The 16,949-nt window shown below is 42.3% G+C and overlaps 1 protein-coding gene across 7 annotated transcripts; it reads right to left on the minus strand.

Moving 5' to 3' along the window:
• Positions 1-1,941: 1,941 nt before the first annotated feature.
• LOC104694423 (A-kinase anchor protein 17B) lies at positions 1,942-13,271 on the minus strand. Of its 7 annotated transcripts, XR_005604664.1 has the most exons (6): positions 13,051-13,237; positions 8,812-8,937; positions 6,788-7,020; positions 5,822-5,948; positions 4,437-4,601; positions 1,942-3,897 (listed from the first exon to the last, which is right to left on the minus strand). XR_005604664.1 is itself a non-coding variant. In XM_039571832.1 (5 exons), exons 3-5 carry the CDS (start codon positions 6,867-6,869, stop codon positions 3,761-3,763), a joined length of 1,476 nt encoding a protein of 491 aa, XP_039427766.1. In that variant the 5' UTR covers positions 6,870-7,020; positions 8,812-8,937; positions 13,051-13,173; the 3' UTR covers positions 1,942-3,760. The 7 variants fall into 7 exon arrangements, 2 of the variants coding, with proteins under 2 accessions (XP_039427766.1, XP_039427767.1); XR_005604662.1 differs by having other exon boundaries at positions 4,437-5,948; positions 13,051-13,271; XR_005604663.1 differs by lacking the exon at positions 5,822-5,948 and having other exon boundaries at positions 13,051-13,205.
• Between the last annotated feature and the right edge of the window lie 3,678 nt (positions 13,272-16,949).

The raw sequence follows: 16,949 nt of genomic DNA on the forward strand, positions 1-16,949 counted from the left end.
TTTCTCTAATGTGTCACATTATCCAATGCATAGATTGAGTAAAATATGTTCTAATGGAATGCTTGTAAATGCAGTTCTCTAGTAAAACTTTAACGGAATAGTAAATAGAGAACATGCTCTATTGCAAAAACAGAGTTAAGCAGAAGAAAAACCCCAAGTAATTGTTAATACTGAGCAAAAGCTGGAGCTTTGGAAGGTTGTAACCTACCCTTCAGTGGACCCAACCAGCTGACTCTCAAGTTACTCTGTAACGTCTCCCAAGGAACTGAACACTATTTTAAGTATTAATCTGTACATTAGAACATTATGCTTCACAAAGAAAGTAGTAACAAAAACAATGCAGAAAACAGGCAGTAACAGAAGACAAAGCTCATTGTTAATACTTTTTGGGGAGGAGGTATGACACTTTGGTAAGACTGTTACTTTTTGAGGGAAAACAGAGAATTTATTGTGAAAGGGGAAGAAGCGAATCCCAAAAGCTGCTCATAAAGTAGCAGGCAAAGATTTTACTTCCTTCTAAAGTGCTGAAGAAAATGGATGGATTTTAGCTTCTTTTTTAGTCTGTTCGTTACAATTTGTACCCTTCCTTCAAGAGTGACTGGCAGCAATGAGTATGCAAAAAGAACCATGCCAGGCAGCTTATCAGGCTGGTAGGACGTGATGACCAATTCAATGCAGAGAATGTCACCAATCTCCCTCATCTGACATGTCCAACACCTGTCACAAAGATATACTCTAGGACAAATCAAAACAATTGAGTCATATCTTATTTCCAACCAGGAAAACTCATGTCAACTGCTTTGTAAAATTCAGATATTCTTTTATCTGGACTTCGTCTGCCCTTAATCACCTTTATTAACTCTTGCTTCCTGCTGTTTCAGTTAAACAAAAAAAAGGTCATTAACAAATACTTCTGTTGAAAGTTATGTAAGGGGTTTTATGAAAGGTGAGGCATTTCTATGCATTACCTGGAATCCCTGGATTAAGAAGAAAGGGCTTTATAATTGCTGTATTGTATTTCAAGCAGATGGACTGATTTAATAATGGACCTTGTGTATTTCTGCTTTAAAACCAACATGTAGGATTTTGACTTCAGCATTCAGCACAAGGTACAACCCACAGGTCACATATTTTCAGTAACAAAGCATTGTTCAGCCAACTTCTGTTCTACCAGTTCTATGAGGAGGCATTTTCACTAGTTCTGTACAAAAAATTAGATTTGATGGCAAGATCTGCAGTCTCAGGGTCTAACTTCATACATGTCAGAGTAAACAGTATTTCCATAAAAAGCACCCAGCCTCCTGAAACAGCAGCTAGGCACAACAGCACATGTCAGGTTCAAACTAAAATGTGTGAAATTATGCCAGAAATGTTGTACATTTCCATTGCTGAACTATATAAATGCTGCTTTTAATACATATTTTCATGTAATAAATGTTCTAATTGCCAAAACATTCTGTAACTTTCATACTTGGGATGTGACATTAATATCTAGAACTACTAAAATCCAATCTACAAAGCCATGCATTTTAAAAGTTTTAAAGCAAACTGTTACATGTATCTTAAAGATTAGCCTTCAGGATAATAAAATTATATTAAGCAGTCCAGTGTATGAAAAGATAGGGCTCATATTAAATATGCTGACAGGAAAAAGAAATTCTTCCATGTGAGCATAGTGAGGCCCTGGCAGAGGCTGCCAAAAGAAACTGGATGCCCCATCCCTGGCAGTGTTGAAGACCAGATGGACAGTGCTTGGAGCAGGTGGAAGGTGCCCATGCCCTTGGCATGGGGGTTGGAACAAGATGGTCTTTTAAGGTCCCGATCCAAACCATTCTATGATTTTGTGTAAAGTAAAATTATTATTAAAGCACCTGAAATCAGGTTCTAAATAATGTCAAACAGGAAACAGAAGTTCTCTTTCAGTATGAAGATTACAATGTCTCACATTTTAAAGTGCATGCATATTTTATTTACTAACAATGTTTTACATGGAATGAGGACTTGGGAGATAAAGCAAATCCTATCAATTTCAGTCAATACAGGTGAACCTGAAGCAATTACAGAAATTGAGTATTTATTTGTTATTGGTTACTGTGACAGCATGTTGATAAAACACTGGAAATTTACACTGAAGGAAATCTTTAGTTCCTTCTCCTCCAGATTAACAAAAAGAAATACTTCCTCACCTGTCACCAAAAGGCCTGTCTCATGGGAAATGGGTACTCATGGACAGAGAACTGTCTATAGATTGGCAGAGGGGGAAGTTTTGTTATCTTTAATCTGCAAATATTGCATAGAGAAAAAACACCATTGGTATGTCACCTCAGTGCAACTGAAAATGTTTTACAAGGTCAATGAATACAATAGTCCATCTTCATTATAACTGTATAAAATACTAAAAAGGAGACTTAAGAGGGGCATAAATGTTCTCCAAAATAGTCAGAAAATACTTCTGTCAAGAAAATAAGATCTTTTTAGATAAAAGTAATAGATTAACAGTACTTTGAGTAGCAACCATTTGTCATGCATGACCCCGAAAAGGCACTCAATGTCTGAACATATGAACAGAAAGACTGATAAAACCTGGCTTAGAAGCCTGCAGGAATCACCAGTATTGAAGACTGGGGGAAAACCTATCTACCACAAACAATTACAATTATTCTTTTTTATTACTATTTATTAGAGCAGAAATTACAAACATGGGTAAGATCTTATGTAATGAAGGCAACATTTTCACATTAACTTCGTCTACTGACATGTAATAAATAAAACATAATAAAATGAAAGCTGCAATAATCAGTGCATTGAACTTTGAACTGGTTCTCTGTATCTTGCTAAGGGACTTTGTTTGAAAGCAATTGTGGCTGTCTTCTAGATATAGCCAGCTGAATAAACATGGATATAACTCAAGTTCCTAGATTGCATTTTCACATTTTTATCTACATGCAGCACAACTCTGACAACATTTCACAATTCCTCTGGAAAGCATTTGTAAGCAAACTCATACTAAACAGCTATCTCACTATATGTGCCTTCAAAATCTTGTGAACTGTCAACCTGCATTTCCATGGGGACTGTCAGCAGGCTGACAAGTACTGCCCTTTCATTATCTAACACTCAGAGCTTTGCTTAGACAACCATTCAGATTCCTGGAAGCACTACACTGAGCGTAAGTTCAGTGAAATCCTTCCTCCCAAAGGCGAGCAAGTTTTCAGAAACACCTAGAATTGTGAATAGAAGACAAGGATTCTTCTAGTGTGGGTTTTACAGAAGATGGGATTTTTTTCATATTTGGAAATCTATTACTTCTCAAAATTGAGTATAAATGTCCCCCACATCACTCCCATCATTATAACAATCTGATTGAGGAGGCACTTCATATGCTTGCTCTAGGATTGACAATTATGTTTTTTTCCAATGACTCATTATTAGTAAATACTGTAATTTACATTATTCCCTGCATTCAATCAAAGTGTAATGTTCCAAGATCTCAATCTGTGTCCTTTTAAGTTCTTAGCCACTAGTCCATGAAAGTTTGTCTGGCTCTGGGGAAAGTTTTGGTCCTGTTATCCAAAAGGCAAACACAGATTCTGCTTTTGTGGCTCACTACACCAGTTAGATATTCTAACCAAAGGAATCACCTAAGCAAAAAAAAAAAAACAAAAAAACCAACCCAGTATTTCATATACCTTTTAATGATCAAAGGGCTTTCCTCTCCCACCCCCGTATAAAAACTTCAGAGCTCTAATACAGTAGCTGTTCAGCATCCTCTTCTGGGCTCTGCTCCACAGAAAGTATCTGAGCAGGGGTTTGTCTGAATTATCTCAAGAGGAAATAGAGGGCATCCTCTGACGTCTGCATCCATCTCTCTTCTCAACATTAATTTCCTCTCATCTCCTGTAGATAAGAGAAAGTTACTTGAAATGAGTTTGTCAGGTGGGCAGGGAGGGAAAGGGAGGTGGCTGTAAGGTATCCACCAATCAACTGGAGGCACAGTAAATCATAAAAAGGACGGTAAGAACAGCCAGTAGCAATCCTGTATGAACATTAGATGTATTTTAGCTATGTAAAAATTCACTCACCTGCGACAGTACTTCCCACACAGCTGTGCCACACACTGAATTGTCTATCAATGTTTTAGTTGTCTAAAGCATGTTGTTAGTATGCATGTAGTTAACAGAATAACCACCCATTGCTAATGCCCAGGACAGATACTGTGCTAACCAATTAAGTAAACAAATATTACTCTTGAGCTGCAGCTGTGTGTTTCAGACTAAACTGAACAAACTCTTAATTGCAGAGAAGTTGCACTGGGTTTTTTTTATCTCATGCTTATACTTTTTAAAACCATTCATCACTGTAAGAACTGTGGCAACCTCACCTGCCACAGACCTGTCAAATTCAGTCCCCTTAGCTGTGGCGTCCCTCTTTCTCACCTCTCCTCTGGAGGATCTCCTGAAGGGGTGAACCATCATGAGGGGTAACATCTGGTGCTGCCATAGAGGTGTGAAGTGTCTTGAATTTCACTTTTTTGTGCAACATTTTCTTACATTTTCTCTGTATCTTTCTGAGCGACCCCAGCTGCATGCAACTGTCCGTCTCTGAAAAGCCACATTCATCAGATAAAAGATTAGAAGAAAGCTTTTTTCGCTTTTTCTTCATTTTATGAGCATTTCTCTCCTTTTCCCTGGATTGTCTCTCACTTTTCTTTCCTTCATATCTTAATTTACTACTAGACCTCTTGCACGACTTTTTAAGTTTACGTTCACACTGCTTTGCCAAGCCCTCATGGACAGAATTAGAACAGGAGTTACATTGGCTGATTTCCTTCTCTTGACCTTCCAGAGCTACATTTTTACGGTAAACCAGTAATTTTCTTTCCCCGGCTCTTGCAGGCAAGCACCCTTTAATACAACTGCTGTAAATTTCTTCATACCTTCTTTCTGCTCTCTTCACTGAGCCACCACATGCCTCTCTAAAGTACTCAGAATCACTGATCTCTTCCAACAAATCCTTTAATCTGCAAGCAGATCTACATGTTCCATATGGTACAGTGCCTTCATCTCTACCATCTTCTTGTTTGAATTCCTTATTACGAGTAACAGTAGTGCACTCCAAAGAATGATTCAGTCCAGCATATGGTAAGTTATCAACAGTCAGTGAGTCATTCCTCTGCACTTGCAGCTTTTTTGCAAGCTTGCCCCCATGGACCTTGCTTTCTAACACTTTGTCTGTTGACTCAAGTTCCCCAAGAGTGATCACCAGCCTATAATTACTATCACTACTACAATTTCTCTTGTGGCGGTTTTGTACAGGACTCACTTCTCTGAAGTGCTGACCATGTTTGTTACTTAAGCTGATGTCAAACCCACTACCATCATCAGACACCACTCGCTTCCACCGGGACTTGTTCGCAGTGGTTTTTGGCTCTAAGCAAACACGTGCATAGTGTGGTGTCTGATAGTAGTTTAGTAAATAATGGATGAATTCATCAGTCTCATAAACCTTTTGCTTTTTGCAATCATCTTCCTCAGACACTGTCTGTGTGTGAACTACATCCAGTGCTGGGTGGTGCCTTCCATGGAGAGGTTCGATGACCCGTCCGTCCTGGGTAACCGTGATCAGCAAAGGCCCACAGCCTTTGGCGGAGGAGTTGCACACATCTCTGCCAGGCAGTCCATCAGAGCTCGGGACTGGAGAGACATCATTTAAAATTGTCCTACTATGTGACAAGTAGGTGCATGGAAGTTACTCACATCTCCTTCCTCACTACATAAACCGCTAACTTTTTGGGTTAACGGGCACTTAAACTCCTCCTTACGTTTCAGCTCTTTGTGCGTATGATAAAGGGAGCTAATCAGCTCCGGCTGTATGTCTTTAAATGCTGTTTCAGAAAATGAATCGTCCTTCTTTACACCCAGTGAAGGATCCACTTTTTGACTTGCCAACTGCGAAACCAAGAAAATAGAAGTTTATTTAACACATCACCTTCATAATTAAGAAGGCTAATGTCAGATGTAATGGGGCTCTAAAATTCATGCAGAATGGCAAGGGTAGCCTCTGACTCCAACTCATAGTAAATTACAGTCCTTTAGAAGTCTTTTACATTAAGGACTGGGGAAAATACACACTTGTTAAAAGCTGCAAGCAAATTTTCCTCCACAAATAGTGAAGACAAAACCATATTAGAAATTAAAACCCCATTTTCATTTGAAACTCTATTTTTGCCCAAAGCACTAAACTAAACCTACAAACATTAATCTGTGTGCAAAACACTCAAATTTTATCACTTCTCTGCTGACTTTCTCAAGACATTATCTGAATCAAACTGAAATAAGCCTGGTAAATGAGTGCAAGAAAAAAGAAGAGGCTATTAGAAATGCAACTGGTATAATCTGTGCAAATTTAATTCAGTCACTTGTAGGCCTGAGACCAAAACAAGCAGAGAGAGCATCACTTATGTCCTCACCCCAAAATTCCTTGCTTGCAACACTGGATCAAGTCTAATAGAGGTAATATAGCCTTTCCAGCCCTATTTTTTACTCAGTAAAGATAAGGTCTTGAAAAAGCACCAAAGGCAAAGTTTCTGTGTAAAAATGCACTACGTTTGCTCTTAGGGTAAGACTGAGAGCAGATTGTCACAAGACATGGACCTCAGGCCTTCTCAGTGTTCAGTCAGCCCCAAAGCAGTCTTCTGAATAGCATCAAGATATCAAATGTCTAGTGAATTATTCAAGCTCTAATAAATATCCTCAAAAATTTAAAGTACGTTTTAAAATAGTCTTACTTTCACACGACTTAACAGCACTGTAAGCAGTCTGACAGACTCCACTCTTCTCTGAGCTAGCAGGGATTTCCTTTCTTCCCATTCAGGCATATTCTCTGGCCACTGCTGTTCTTCAGCTGGTACCTTCCGCTGCTTTGGGCGATGTTCCTCATCTCCATCTATCTGCCTTCTCTTCTCTCGAGCTTAGCTTTCCTTTTTGTCTCTTGAACTTCTTTTCATCACCACTTCTTTTTCTAGGTAATTATCAATATGGGACAATTTAGATGACACTTGTTTTATATTTTGCATCCTGGGGGATTGGATGTAAGTCTTTGAAGTGCTAATAATAAGCAACCAGTCACCAAGAATCACATGTGGCTAACAAGGAATCTCGTTTGCTTAAATAACATGTTTAAAAAACATGGCACATAAATTACACACACCTAACTGATCCCCACAGTTAGAAAGTTCTTTGTCTCTTCAAATGGTTTGTATTCTTGGGTTTTCTTTATAAGCACTGCCAAGACAACAGCATCACATGATTCTTGTCTCCAAGGGCACAGCTAGAGACTAATCATTTGGATCTATTTCTTAAATTAACAAATCTCCCCTACAGATTAGCATGAGGGTCCTATTTAAGAGGTATTACAAGGCTCTTGTAATTCAGGGGTTATCACTGAACAAGGCCTACCCTGAGCCAAGGCCTTCTCTGCTCCTCACCCCACCCCAGCAGCGAGAGGCGGAGGGTGCCCAAGGAGCTGGGAGGGGACACAGCCAGGACAGCTGATCCCAGCTGACCCGAGGGATATCCCCAACCATATGGCCTCATCCTCAGCAATAAAGCTGGGGGAGAAGGAGGAGGGGGGAGCATTTGGAGTGATGGTGTTTGTCTTCCCAAGTCACTGTTATCTGGGATGGAGCCGTGGTGTCCTGGGGATACAGAACACCTGCCTGCCCTGGGAAGTGGAGAATGAATTTCTTGTTTTGCTTTCCTTGTGCACATGGCCTTTGCTTTACCTATGAGACTGTCTTGATCTCAATCCTCAAGTTTTCTCACTTTCACCTTTTTGATTCTCCTCCCCATACCACTGGGGAGAAGGGGAGGGAGTGAGCAGCTGTTGTAGGACTTAATTACCAGCTGGGGTTAAACCACAACAGGCTATCACCACTTTTTGGAAACTTTGCCCTGTAGGAAGTAGATCTACCAAATAATCAACATGATGCATCACAAAAACCTCCAGAAAATTCAAGGAACAGTGTTCACACAAGTAAGTGTTTAAAAACAGTTTTTTAAAAGTATTTGAATAAGAAGAATTAGCAATGGAAGCATAGCAGTGCTTTTAGAGACCTAGCATTAGATTCACTATGCGTTTTAAGTGTCTGTTTTTTTAAGAAGATGCATAACCCGACTGATTACTAGTGACAGTGTAGGATGCCATCCAAACACATTATCTAACGAATTAAAACTTCAATATACTACTATTACTCATATGTGAATTTAAAAACACTGCAGTAAAGACATCAACGATAAAAAAATAACACACAAAAATGGGTAAAGACAGAAAAGTATTATTTTCATAGCTTTGGATTTTCTAGTCAGCTTGGAGGCACTGAGAAATGTACATCAAATTAATTTTATTTCAGGGCATAAGGACATTGATTTAAGATGTTGCAGCATAGAGCAATAACAAAAGCCCACACACAGAGCTTTAAGGAAACAATCCTCAGAACAATTTGAGAGCAACAGCTCTCACTATAGGCCGACAGAATCATAGAATAATCCAATCTGAAAGGGACCTCGGGATATCTCCAGTCCAGCCTTTCTCATAATCCAGACCCCTACATCTGACACCTTACACAAAGAATTATCATTATGGTTTTCTTCCCAATACATAAATTAACAACTACATTGTATTGTTTCAATTTCTCCAACTCCTGTTTCCTCAAAGCCTGGATTTTTACACAGCCACTCTTCCTCATACTTGGTATGAGGAAGTGTAACAAATTTCAAGAAAATGGGACATTCTCTAAAAATATACTCTCACCTTTCAACCCCCTCTCTTTTTTTCCCCCTTTTTTGACCGTGCTCCTGTTCTTGCAGCTTTAGTCTTTCCAGGCTTCTCTATCTTATGGCTCCTTCACTAAAAATGTCTGGTTGTGTCAAAAGCCACCTGTCACAGAAGAAGCAGAATCAGACTTAGCAGCCCAGTTTGCTGCATATTTATACAAACACAGACAACCTGCCAAGTAAATTAGAGACCCAGGTGACTACCAAAATACCACTACACTTGTGAGAATGCCTCTCTCTACCTTGACATACCAGAACTTCTAAAGTTCATACTGGGTTGTCAATCAAGCTCAAACATCCCTCTCCCAAATATCTCCTCCTGCTGTGACATCAGGGGCTCACAATCTGACATCATACCTTTGACCAAACCCACTCCTGGTAGGCTCTTCTGGGGACTCAAAAGTTCAGCATGTTCAGCACAGCACTCCTAATTGCAGGAGTTAATGCAGTTCTGCCAAAACTAGAGTTCACTGACTCTTAGAGCAACATCTTTTGGATCACATGCTTGTTTGCTTGCTTAAAAATTGATGGATTCTGTTGATGTGTGCTGCATTTCATCAGCTTCAAATGCCCAGACAGAGCACATTTAAAGAAAACACTCAAGCAAGTTGCATCAAGATCTATCTACACTGAAAAAGTAAGTAATACGAAGTATCATTTCCAGCATAGAGGGATATTTCAGTAACAGTTTAGAAATTACCAGCTGGCACAAAAAATGAAACTGGGTACTCCCTAATAAGGGCTTATGGAGGTAAACCAATAGGCTGCTGAAATTAAGCTTACAGGTTGCACATTTTCTTTTATAATGCCACACTACGCATAACACTTCAGTGGATTCATCTCTCAATATACTTAAACAAAAAGGTACATAGAAGAGAATAGCTACCATTTTCTAGCCAAGAATCACCAGGCAGCCGCTACACCCACTTCATATTGAACAATAAGAAACTAAGTATCTTCCAGAGTATCATCAGTTCTGGACATCCTCTCTAAGTTTCAGTGCCAACTACACAGAAAATATTGACAACCTTTAGCTTACCCAGAGAAATTTTTCAGGAAATCAAAACAGTATAATGCTGGGTTTTGATTAAAGGAGTTAAGTTCAGATGCCTGAATTCCATGTATCAGTATACCTACATCTAGTACAAACAGGATAATCACCCAGGGGTTTTTTGCCCCTCACATGCTTAATTGTCCAAAAAGTTTACAGAGAGGCTTCCACCGCTTATCAAGGACTTTTCAGGCCTAAATTCAAGGAAAAAGAAGCAGAAGTTGGCAAACCACCATCTGTGCCAGTTTCTTCCACAAAGTCTCAGCACCTAGTTACAAGTAAAGCTTAGTGTATTTTAGTAAGTCCATATGCTATATTTTTCTTTATTTGATAGACACAATTTTAACATAAATACAGACTAAATCATATGGAGACAAAAAAGTTACATATACAAAGAGAACTGCAAGAGTGCCACATAAAAGCTTCCGCTGAAGAAACATGAAAAAAAAGTAATACGGTCTTCATAGGTTATCAACTATAGTGCTATTACTTGAAAAATGCCTGTTTGCTTTCAATATGGGAATGTACAAGGGAAGACAAGCACAGAAACTGTTTGGTAAAAGAGGGTGACTACACTTTACTGAGAATGATGAAGAAAAAAACCCACATATGTACTGGAGGAAAAGCTAGTGCAAATAACATTAATATAAAATAACCAGGAACTTCTGGAAGCAGCAGCTATAGCACAGACTGCAGCACTGAATCGCTCCTCTTAGGGAACTGCTGCCAAATGCACTCAGAATTAACGCTAACTTTGTCTCATATATGCAGAGCAGATACGCAAAGCACCTTCTACAAAACTGAAGCAGCAAGTAATCTCTAGAGTCCTTTCTGCCCACTGTGCATTAAGATAAAGAGCTTCCTAAAGCTTTCCACCAAGTTAGTGCCAACTAGGCTTCTGCCACCCCACTAAGATTTGTGGTGCAGCAGATTAAAACATCCAGGACACTGTTGTTGCAACCTGTAGAGATATGAAAGTCAAGCCTGCAGACCACCTGGTGTACATAAAATCTTGTTCTGTTTTGCAAGTACATCTTCTATTAAACCAACTGATATATTATCCTGCCCTTGCAAATCTTCTTTCACTTATATCCTTACACCATCATGGCTGCAGCCATGTTCCTACTACTGCAATCAATCACGTAAAAGCCATAAACTCTCTTCATAGATCTGAGTAAGCTATAGTAGTTTGCTAGTGCACACTATTACCCTTGCTCTTCCCCACTTCTGTTCATAGCCAGGAGATCTTCAAGCATCAGAAATTAATTTCTCACTATCTAACTGTATACAAAGCCCAGAATTATTTACTGGCTGATCCTCTGAATTGCTGCTCAGCAGCATGGCCTTTTGAAATCAACCCTGACATATCAATAAGCCACTCCCTTAAGTTATAACTGTTGCAACTGACAAATCACAAGGAACTTGGCCTTCAAGCCCTTTACCAAATCCTTATTTCCTTTTGGCCACTCTGCCATGGTAATAACATTTGGAGCACATCTGCCCTTGCCCTAGGGTTTACTACAGTAACTGCAGGCTGAACTGTCCTTATCTTACAACACCCTAACTTGTGTCACCTAAGTTCATACTTTAAAACAAACTCACACTTCAGGGAAAAATTAACAACCTGGAAATACCTAACCTGAAACACTCACATAGTCCATATGAGCAACATGTAAGTAGTGGGAATAATTGTTCTAAAGGTGCCCCTCACATTTGCTCACTGTGATGTGACAGCTGATGATAACAGCTCTTACCATCCCCAGTTTCCCAGCTGGTCACTCATGTGAGGCCCTGGCCCATCACAACAGTTTCAGAGACCATACCATCAACCAGGTCAGGAAAGAGGGTTATCTTGAAGACGAGAAGATAAAATCATATTTTGCCAGGCTACTTTTCAGATATTTGATTTCCCTGCTCTCATGGACAGTGTGGCCTCTGAGGAGTCCCACCAGCAGGGCTGAAGGCAAGCTCGAGGCAGAGGAAATATTTTAATTCTGCAGAGGTGGGTACGCAGGAGCACTACAAGCTAAGGCAATGTGGCAAGTGTATGTATTGATCCACAGCAGCAGAGAGTTTATCATGCAGGGAAAAAAAGCTAGGGTCGTTTAGCCTAGAAAAAAGGAGGCTCAGGGGGGACCTTATGGCTCTCTACAATCACATGAAAGGAGGCTGGATCCAGGTGGGGGTCGGTCAACTCTCTCAAGCACCGTGAGAGGAAATGGCCTCAAATTACATCAGAGGAAGTTTAGATTGGATATTGGAAAAAGTTTAGATTGGAAAAACTTCTCCACTGAAATTGGTGATCGGCATTGGAAGAGGCTGGAAGCCTTCAAATAGTTTGTGGATGTGGCACTTGGTGACATCGTTTAGCAGTAAACACAGTAAATGTTACTGGACTCTGTGATCTTAGAGGCCTTTTCCAACCCTAGCGATTTTATGACAAGCATTTACCAGAAAGTCACTTGGAGAAGTTTAAAGAAGAGCTTTAAACTGATTTTTAACATATGAAATGAGTTTATCCAGGCTGCTCTATCCAAAATTAACTGAAAAGGAGCGATGATAAAAAAGTGCCGCTGCTCTCACGAATATTGCAGTAAAAGGGGCGTTTTGAAGCGAACTCTCCCAGCACCGCTATGCTCCATGCTGTCCGACGTGAGGATAAAACAAACCGCCAGCTCCAGCCCAAAAGACGGAGCCACTGAAGGCCGCGGTCCCCCGAGCTCGGGCAGCGCCGCAAGCCAGACGCCGGCAGCGCCAGCCGAGGGCAGCCCAGCGGGCAGGGCCCAGCTCTCGGCGGCTCCAGCGGGAGTCGCGGACCGCGACCCGGGACGCCCCGCTCCCCCGCCCCGGCTGTGAGCCCCGGGCAGGTGCGGACCCAGCTCGGGCAACCCCCGCGCCGGGAAGCCCCGGGCCAGGCCGCCGCGCGGGCCAGGCTCCTCCAGCCGAGCCTGCCGCCGCCCAGGGGTCGGAGCAGACGGAGGGTCGGCCCGCCCGTGCCGGCAGGCCTGCGGGCTCCGGGCAGCCCCAGCGGAGCCGCCGGGAACCGCCGCGACAACTTCCCCTGGCGGAGCGAGCACCGCCCGCCCGCTGCCCGCCGCACTCCGGCCTGGCCCGGAGCGCCCTCCGCCAGCGGCAGCCCCGCTCCCCAGGGCCGGCCGTTCTTACCCTCCGGCCGCCGCGCTACCGCCGGCCCTTCGGCCACCACCCCGGGGCGGAGCGCGGCGGACGCGACAGCGCCGATGGACCCGGCCCCAGGGCGCGGCTCCTCCGCTCCGCCCGCCTTGCCCGCCTCCAAAGCACGCCCGCCTGCCCACGCCGCAGATTGGCCTGTGCGGTGTGTGGGGGTTTCACGGGTGTTCTTGAGGAACGGTTCACGAAGCGAGTCCCAGGAGGCGCTAGTGGCTGCTCTTCCTGCCTGGCCCCTCGCCCGTGACCTGCAGGGCCGGCCTTAGCTGCAGCCGCCTGCTGCCGGCATCTTCAGCCTGTGCGCCTCGTGTGTGTGCGTTGTATTAAAAATAAGCCAAAGGGAAAAGTTACTCCTCGGCAGTTGCCTCGCTCAGGCAGAGCAAAGGCTTGGTTGTGATGCAATACCGTGTTTTACCGTGTTTTTCTTTGCCCTGTAACAAAGGTAGTTCATCCACCACTGCTCGTGAGTGATAAGTGTGTGAGGGTTTATGTCCATCTTTCCCTGGTTTAGTACGGGCTTGTAGGTGTTTTCCCGGTGGGAAAGCACTGCCTGTGTCTCTGCACGGTACGGCTGTCAGCTCCCAATGGTGCAGTGCTCACCCATGTGCTGCTGATGGTACCATCTGCACTTCCTTGGTTGTTCTCAATTTAGCATCCCCAAGACAATGTACAACCTTATATATATATATACTTTTTATGTCCTTCTTCCACCTTGTTAAACACTTTACCTCTTCTCCTGGATCAATACAGTTGTGACTAGGATGGGTGATGATCACGGGACACACACAGGGCTAGGGCTGCAGGCAGATCCGGTGTACCGACCATTTCTACTCTGTGATGGTCTAATTGCTATGTATGCAATTACAACCCAAGACCAGTGGTTACACATATATTTACGGTGGGAGTGTATGTCTGTTACAATTTTGTGTGCATGTCTGTGTTTTCTCACTGTACAAGCTGATAAGACAAAGATACTATGTTTACCTACAAATGGTTTTTTGCTCTGGTTGCCTTCTCCACAGTTGTCGCTTCTTGTGTTAGGAAGGTTTCCTAGGAGTTATTATATGCTGACATTTGTTTGAGGTTTTTTTTTATTTTAAAAGATAAAATTGTGCTTTGATGATACAAATTTCCAAGATACTCTCTCTAAGTTATGTGATTTTTTTTCTTTCTACATAATTTTTCCAAACCCAAACAGGCAAACTGGCATTTGAGATCAGTTTGCAGCAGCAGGCTCATTATGTGCACCTACTGCTTTTCCAAAGCTGCAACAAGTTGAGAAACTTTAATGTTTTAGCTCTCGAATAAAAGGTTTAACGTAGACATACAAAGCTATTTCTTTCAAGATGTGAGAATGTGCCCTCTGGATGCAGAAAACCAGTTCCTTGTCTGTAATTAAACAAATTATGTGTCAATACAATCTATTTTATATTCTGTATTTCAGGGATCTAGCCACTGTAAACTGTGCTGTTTTGCCATTGTGGAATATCCTGCCTGCTGGGATTGAGCACGGAGCTGGAGCAGTATGGAGGGTTACTCTGGGAATGAACAGTAAATTGTATTTCCTCTGGGAAAGGAGTCAAGGAATGCACAGAGTGACATCACAACCAAATGGGTTTGCTTTAAAGCCTGGCAATCAGGGCACATAGATGAGCTTCTCTGGAAGCTTCAGGATTAGGCTGGGGAGGAAGACAGTTCGAAGAAACTTTGAACATGAAGCTTGTTTAAATATGTAAAAGGAATACTCTTGGCTATGTTTCTGCTTGTGGCTTGGTAATGTCATTCCAGGAATTATGTCTGGATGTTACATACTGCTTAAGTAATTTAAAAGCTAAGATAACTTTCCTGATTGAGAATATATATCTCTTACCTCTAGGTTGTACAGTCTATAGGAAAACCCAAACCTCAGAGTTGTATTTAATTTTGAAATAGAAAACTGAAACCTGTTCCAAGGGACAGTAAGAAAACTTATATAGTTTTGTTTCATAAATAACAATGATGCAACCTTGCTTATTGGAGTTTGCTGTCATTGCAGGTTTGACTCAGGAAACTAATTTGTGCAGCGCTGAAATACCCTTTCTTTAGATAGTAATGTGATCAGTTATTGAGTGAGAAGCAGTCACCTAGACAGCCATTTCCTAGCGAGGAACAAGTGAATAATGGGATGGATGCTGCCATCCCCTAGCATTCTGGCTGCATAGAAAACTTGTTAAGCTTTCATGTCCTTGAGGTAATATTAGAAAGTACCTGGTGGTACTTTTTCAGTGTGTCTTAACTTCCCTGTCTGGACTCTCTAATCACTCTGTATGGTGACAGGTTTAATCTACAAGAAGGTTACTTCAGAAATACTTTGTATGTAAGTGGGTGGTTTTGCTGGGAAGGGAAGGGAAGGGAAGGGAAGGGAAGGGAAGGGAAGGGAAGGGAAGGGAAGGGAAGGGAAGGGAAGGGAAGGGAAGGGAAGGGAACTACCTTAAAGATCATCTAGTTCCAACCCTCCTGCCATGGGCACAGACACTTTCCACTAGATCAGGTTGCTCAAAGCTCTGTCCAACCTGGCCTTGAACATTTCCATTTTTTAAATGTATGACTGGTTTTATTTTGGCAGGTCCCTTTTCAAAGGAGAAAAATAACAACAGAGAAACCACCTTCTCCAAGGATTGCTGTGGGAGGCTGAGGTCATCTGGTGATACATTTTATCAGCCAGGACAAGTATGTAAAAACTTGCCCCAAAATGAGTTATGGAAATGGGAAGACTGTATGGAAAATACCAGTGCTCAGTAAGAATCTTGAGGTTTGTCTTGTGCAGATGAACAACAAAAGCAAAACTCTGGAAGAAATATCACCCTTTTCTTGAAGTCTTGAAGGTTTGAAATCTTCTGTTTCCAAGCAGTATTAATGTATAGCAATTTATACCCATTTAATGTTATTTTTCTCCTCCTTGATGGTTAAATGCTTTCTTCTCACCAGGAAAATACAACACCATAAGTAGCTGAGTTCCTGGAGAGAGATGCAATTCTAGAGAGATGTCTTTTAGCTCTTTATTGATCTGGGAATAGTCCACTGGATCAGCAGCAGAGCATTCTTGCCAAAGGCAGACTAAGAGTCATCTGATATTGTTCTGTTGGATGCACTGTAAGAAGATACTGGATATAGCTTTCAGTTTGAGTGGACTTTTTTGGTTGGTTGGAGTTTTTTTGGTTTGCTTTGGTTTGGTGGTGGTGGTGGGGGGGGGGGTTGGTTTTTTGTTTGGGTTTTTTTATTACAAGAAACAGAACATCCTGTTTTGGAGCAAATCTCTGCTACTACCTTCTTACTGGCTGTATCTCCCCACTCCACAGATTCTGGTCTCTACTTGTATCTCCTTTCCACTTTCGTCTCTCCCCTCCTGTGCCTTTTTTTCTTTTTCTCTGGCAGCACGTCAACAAAACCTAAACTGATTGACCTAATAAATCTTATTAATAATGTTCACTCAGTTCCTCAGTTCTAGCATCAACACAGAGTGCTTCAGAAGCAGAACGCGGTGGTTTTGCGTAGTCGTGCCGTTGCTGCATTTGCTCCCTGTGGAAATACGTTTAATTGTAAAGAGAAAGGGGTGTGTCCCGAGTGCAGCTGGGTCACTGTTGCGAGGGCCCTTTTTTTCCGGCAACATAAATCGAAATAATGTAATAATCCATGAATTCAGGTGCAAAACAGGGGCAGGGGCACAGTCCGGACTCACCCCGGGGCAGGGCCGCTCCGCTCCGGTCATCCGCTCCGAGTTTCCTTCCGCCTCCACAGGGCGCGGCCGGGGCGCGCGGAGCCCCGCGCCACAGCGCCCCCGGCGGCCAAGGCGGGCTGCGCCGCCCCCGCTCTGCGCCGCGCCCGCCGGGCCCGGGGCC

This window comes from Corvus cornix, chromosome 4A (genome assembly GCF_000738735.6).
Source record: "Corvus cornix cornix isolate S_Up_H32 chromosome 4A, ASM73873v5, whole genome shotgun sequence".
Lineage (NCBI taxonomy): Eukaryota > Metazoa > Chordata > Aves > Passeriformes > Corvidae > Corvus > Corvus cornix.